General features: G+C 55.4%; 1 protein-coding gene across 1 annotated transcript in view; it reads left to right on the top strand.

The window, feature by feature from the left end:
* Positions 1–5,566, top strand: part of TECPR1 (tectonin beta-propeller repeat containing 1) — a 45,782-nt gene that overhangs the window by 10,972 nt on the left and 29,244 nt on the right. Inside the window, exons 6-9 of the mRNA XM_011957010.1 lie at positions 2,488–2,662; positions 2,781–2,881; positions 5,068–5,181; positions 5,265–5,370. Of these exons, the coding sequence (XP_011812400.1) occupies positions 2,488–2,662; positions 2,781–2,881; positions 5,068–5,181; positions 5,265–5,370 (496 nt within the window). The remainder of the gene's footprint in view (positions 1–2,487; positions 2,663–2,780; positions 2,882–5,067; positions 5,182–5,264; positions 5,371–5,566) is intronic.

The raw sequence follows: 5,566 nt of genomic DNA, 5'->3' as shown, positions 1-5,566 counted from the left end.
CATGTGGGTGGGTGGGTGTGTGTATGGATGGGTGGGTGTGTGTATGGATGGGTGGGTGTGTGGATGGATGGGCATGTGGGTGGGTGGGTGTGTGTATGGATGGGTGGGTGTGTGGGTGGATGGATGGGTGGGTGTGCGGATGGATGGGTGGATGTGTGGGTGGGTGTGCGGATGGATGGGTAAGTGGGTGTGTGTGCGGATGGATGGATGGATGGATGTGTGGGGGTGTGTGTGGATGGATGGATGGGTGGGTGAGTGGGTGTGTGGGTGGGTGTGCGGATGAATAGGTGGGTGGGTAGGTGTGTGGATGGATGGGTGGGTGTGTGGTTGGGTGTGTAGGTGGATGGGTGAGTGGGTAGGTGGGTGTATGGGTAGATGGATAGGTGGGTATATGTGTGGATGGATGGAAGGTGTGTGCAGATGGGTGAGTGTGCAGATGAATGGATGGATGGATGGGTGCGTGGGTGGGTAGGTGGGTGGTGGATCTGTGGCTCTTTCCAGAGAGGCAATCCTGTCTCAGGGAGTTTGTGAACTAAGCAGAGGAATCGAAGCAGCCCCCGAAGGCAGCAGAGGCCCTAAGGGTCCTGAGCTGACGGCGCTGACACTCAAGTCACGGCTTTCGGTCGCACATCAGGATTCTTCAGTCGCTCTCGCCACGCGCTGACCATAGCTCCCCAATGGGCTTAGCAGTTATCAAAAGTTGTGGGTTTTGGGCCGGGCGTGGTGGCTCAAGCCTGTAATCCCAGCACTTTGGGAGGCCGAGACGGGCGGATCACTAGGTCAGGAGATCGAGACCATCCTGGCTAACACGGTGAAACCCCGTCTCTACTAAAAATACAAAAAAAACTAGCCGGGCGAGGTGGCGGCGCCTGTAGTTCCAGCTACTCGGGAGGCTGAGGCAGGAGAATGGCGTAAACCCGGGAGGCGGAGCTTGCAGTGAGCTGAGATCCGGCCACTGCACTCCAGCCTGGGCAACAGAGCGAGACTCTGTCTCAAAAAAAAAAAAAAAAAAAAAAAAAAAAAAAAAAAAAAATACAAAAATTAGCCAGGCATGATGGCGGGCGCCTGTAGTTCCAGCTACTCGGGAGGCTGAGGCAGGAGAATGGCGTAAACCCGGGAGGCGGAGCTTGCAGTGAGCTGAGATCCGGCCACTGCACTCCAGCCTGGGGGACAGAGCGAGACTCTGTCTCAAAAAAAAAAAAAAGTTGTGGGTTTTGTCACAGCCCCCGCTGCAGCCACGTTGGCCTGGTCAAAGGCGAATACAGTTGCTTCCTCAGCCCTGCTGAAGGGCGGTGGTATGGGGCCAGGCAGACTGAGGGAGTTGGCCCGGGACTGAGCCCCCTTCGGGGGGCCATGCCCACCTGGGCGCAAAGAGAGAGAGGGGAGAACAGGGGCCGCAGAGCAGCGTTTGTTTCCCGGAATGTCGGCCGTGAGCCGGTGCTGCCTGCACCACACCTGTGGTCCATGAGAGGCGGCACCAGGACCTGGGCTTCTGTAGACGCTGGGGAGACAGAGGGGCCCTGAAGCCACCTGCTCGCAGAAGGGAGGCTCCCAGGCCTGGTGCTGCAGGGCCCGCTGTAGTGGGATGGTGGCAGGATTGGGAGGCTGGGGTCCCCAGTCTGAAAACAGCCTGATGGGGAGGGTCACTTGCCCTTTCTGGATCACGAAGTGACATGCAGTCTCCCCCAGGTAAAATGAGCCAAACAGTTCGGATGCTCTGAGCCCGTTGCTCCCAGTATTTTTTTTTTTTTTTTTTTTTGAGATGGAGTCTCACTCTGTCACCCAGGCTGGAGTGCTGTGGCCGGATCTCAGCTCACTGCAAGCTCCACCTCCCGGGTTCATGCCATTCTCCTGCCTCAGCCTCCCGAGTAGCTGGGACTACAGGCGCTGCCACCTCGCCCGGCTAGTTTTTTGTATTTTTAGTAGAGACGGGGTTTCACCATGTTAGCCAGGATGGTCTTGATCTCCTGACCTCGTGATCCGCCCGTCTCGGCCTCCCAAAGTGCTGGGATTACAGGCTTGAGCCACCGCGCCCGGCATAGCTCCCAGTCTTAACCATTCAGTGAAGGAAGAAAGAACTGACATCTTAGACAGTTTTATGAATGGGGGTTGGAGGTTTTCCCATTTATCCATTGGGACCTCGGCCTCCCCTAGAGCTGGGTGTCGTGAGAGCACATCGCCACAAGGGAGCATGGGACACACGGACTGGCCGGGGTGGCCGGAGACCCCCGTGCCTGACAGCGAGTCAGGTGGTGGGTGGGTGTCCATGAGTGGGCGGGGTTGGGGGCGTCACCCCCAGCAGATGAATGGAACAAGTGTATCCCCCAGGACCGCCAGAATCTAGGGTTTGCATTTTTTGGCTGGGGTAGGGAGTGAGATTTGGACGGTCAGGGGACATGGGTCCCACCCCCCACCACGCCAAGACCCCCGTGCTTGGCTGGTGGGAATGAGTTGATGCAGGTGCCATGTCCCTGTCTTGCCTCCCAGGTGTGGTACAGAGAGGACGTCAGCCACTCCAACCCCGAAGGGTCCTCCTGGTCCCTGCTGGACACCCCCGGGGAGGTGGTCCAGATCAGCTGTGGGCCCCACGACCTCCTGTGGGCCACACTCTGGGAGGGGCAGGCCGTGGTCCGGGAAGGAATCAACAGGAGCAATCCCAAAGGTGGGCAGCCCGGCCCTCCCGCCCGCACACCCTGTAGTGGGGAGAAGGGTGAGGATCACTTGCTCCCCAGCTGTCCAGGCTGATGGGGACCACTGGGGGTTTCCTGGGGGCCCGGTAGGAAGTTCCTGGTCCGTTGTGGAGCCTCCTGGATCTGAAAACGGGGTCATGCACGTCTCGGTGGGAGTCAACGTGGTCTGGGCTGTCACCAAGGACCAGAAGGTAAGACAGGGATGCTGCATGGGGTCCCTTGAAGGCTGTTTTCTCTTCTTGCAAGTGTGGCCTAAACAGCAGGGCATGGTGGTTCATGCCTGTAATCCCAGCACCTTGGGAGGCCAAGGCCAGAGGATCACTTGAGCCCACGAATTTGAGACCAGCCTGCGCAACATAGCAAGACCCCATCTCTACAAAAAATAATACAAATTTAAAAATTAGCCAGATGTGGTGGGTGCATGCCTGTGGTCCCAGCAACAAGGGAGGCTGAGGTTGGGGGATCACTTGAGCCCAGGGGTTGGAGACTGCAGTGAGCTGAGATCACGCCACTGTACTCCAGCCTGGGCGACAGAGCCAGACCCTGTCTCAAATTAAAAAAAAAAAAGAAAAACCCGGGCCGGGTGCAGTGGCTTATGCCTGTAATCCCAGCACTTTGGAAGGCCAAGGTGGGCAGATCGCCTGAGGTCAGGAGTTCAAGACCAGCCTGGCCAACATGGCAAAACCATGTCTCGACTAAAAATACAGAAAATTAGCCGGGCATGGTGGCGGGCACCTGTAATCCCAGCTAGTTGGGAGGCAGGAGAAATGCTTGAACCTGGGACGTGGTTGCAGTGAGCCGAGATTGCACTACAGCACTCCAGCCTGGGCAACAAGAGAGAGACTCCATCTCAAAAGAGAAAAACCCATTAGAATAAATCCGGCACCAGCCGAGCACCATGCAGTTTGTTGCTGAAATCGTTGCCAATCTCCAGGACGTTTGGTGCCGTAAAATCCTCCTCCACCCACATCCTGGTACCCAAATGCAGCAACTGAGAGTGTCACCTAATAGGCTGCAACATTTCGAAGAATCAGAAGCAAATTTCCTGAAGCCCTCGGTTAACGGAGCGCCTCCCCTTCCTCTAGTCAGTGCTTGTCTTTTGCATCTTATCAGCGGCAAGTCCAATAAAACCAGCCAATTTCCGACCACTCACGGGGTTTTTCTAACTGCTTGTCAAGGGGGTTTCCCTGGCCCGGGGGATGGACGGCCCACACGTCTGCATCTGTATCTCCAGTGCTGAAGTTTCCAGAGTCTGAGGCCACTGCCAGCCCACAAAAATACAGACCAGACTGTCCCCCACATTGGGTCCTGGTCACCCCACTTCCCAGGGAGCACAACTTCCAAATCCCTCATATAGCAACATGCCACTTACTTTGTATGAAATGGGCAAAATTGGATTTCTTTTTTTTTATTTTTTAATTTGAGACAGAATCTCATTCTGTTGCCCAGGCTGGGGTGCCGTGGCTCAGCTCACTGTAACCTCCACCTCCCAGATTCAAACGATTCTCCTGCCATGGCCTCCCAAGTAGCTGGGATTCCAAGCATGCACTACCACACCCGAATAGTATTTGTAGTATTTTTTGGTAGAGGCAGGATTTCACCATGTGTTCAGGCTGGTCTCAAATTCCTGACCTCAGGTGATCCACCTGCCTCGGCCTCCCAAAGTGCTGGGATTACAGCCATGGGCCACCGTGCCCGGCAGCATCTCAGGAATTCTAATAGCACAAGGTCTCCAGTAGGTCTGAGACTAACGGGGGGGCCTCCCAGGCCACCGTGGAGAATGTATCAGAACAGCCCGGATGGAATGCCGGGCGGCAGGGTGGAGCATGACCAGCGGCTGAATCACAGAGCCACAGACTAGATTTTTAGTCTGGGAAAATCTAGTGGGAGTGTGTGTATTTTTACACGTTGACATGAAAATACTTCGCTTTAAGTTTAAGTATTTCTTGAAGTACTAAGAATAGACCCAAGATAGGGGTCTCATGTTTTCTAAGAATGAGCTTTTTAAAAACTAGTTTTCCTAAATAACATCATTAAGGCCCTTGTCTTTCACAGGGACCAGCTCAATTCAAATAAAGTAGCCTTTTCCAAGCGTTAGGCTGGAGAATGGGCAGGCAGTTGCCAGGACACGTGTGGCTGAGGCCAGGGGACCCTCGGCCCTCGTGGGACAGTGCCAGGCGCAGGAGATGCGGCCGGGGTGTGGGAAGAGGGACGTGGACCGTGGATAGGGGCTTCCTTGCTAAATGATGTGCGACTGCTCATTTGTGACATGAACCAAAGGATCAAATTATTCACTTGTTCTCCCTGAGGCTTAAACGAATGAACCGTCTTTCTCCCTGGCCCTCCAGGAAAGCATGTTTATTTCTGACTCCCCCAGGTGTGGTTCCGAAGAGGTGTCAACTCTCACAATCCCTGTGGCACCAGCTGGATTGAGATGGTTGGTGAGATGCTGATGGTGAACGTGGGAATGAACGACCAGGTATGCACGGGGGTCCGCAGCCCCTGAACAGCAGGGGTCTCAGGATGGAGGTTCCTCATGCCACAAAATAGCCCGGTGGCCCCTTCCCACTGTAGGAGCTCATGATGGCGGTACAGCGGGGGTCCTGGCACCTCTGCACGCTCTCAGCCCACGAGGATTCCCAGGGGCTGGTTCTGCCAGGGTCCCGGGGCCCTCGCTCAGGTCAGTTTGCTAAGGCCTCAGAGTTATGAGCACGGATCTGGCCTGACAGGTGGCAGGAAGGGGTTCCTGGAGACTGGAAGGGTTCCTTGAGAAATGTTGAGGTGAAATCAGGTGCAATGGTCACCAAGTGAAGGATGAAGCTGACCCCTAACGTGGACTCCGAGGACGGAGCTTCTCTCTTTTTTTTTTTTTTTTT

Source organism: Colobus angolensis, unplaced genomic scaffold, assembly GCF_000951035.1.
Source record: "Colobus angolensis palliatus isolate OR3802 unplaced genomic scaffold, Cang.pa_1.0 Scaffold43, whole genome shotgun sequence".
In the NCBI taxonomy this organism is placed as follows: domain Eukaryota; kingdom Metazoa; phylum Chordata; class Mammalia; order Primates; family Cercopithecidae; genus Colobus; species Colobus angolensis.
The sequence above is the reverse complement of the archived record's forward strand: the minus strand, read 5'-3'. Positions and strand labels throughout refer to the sequence as shown.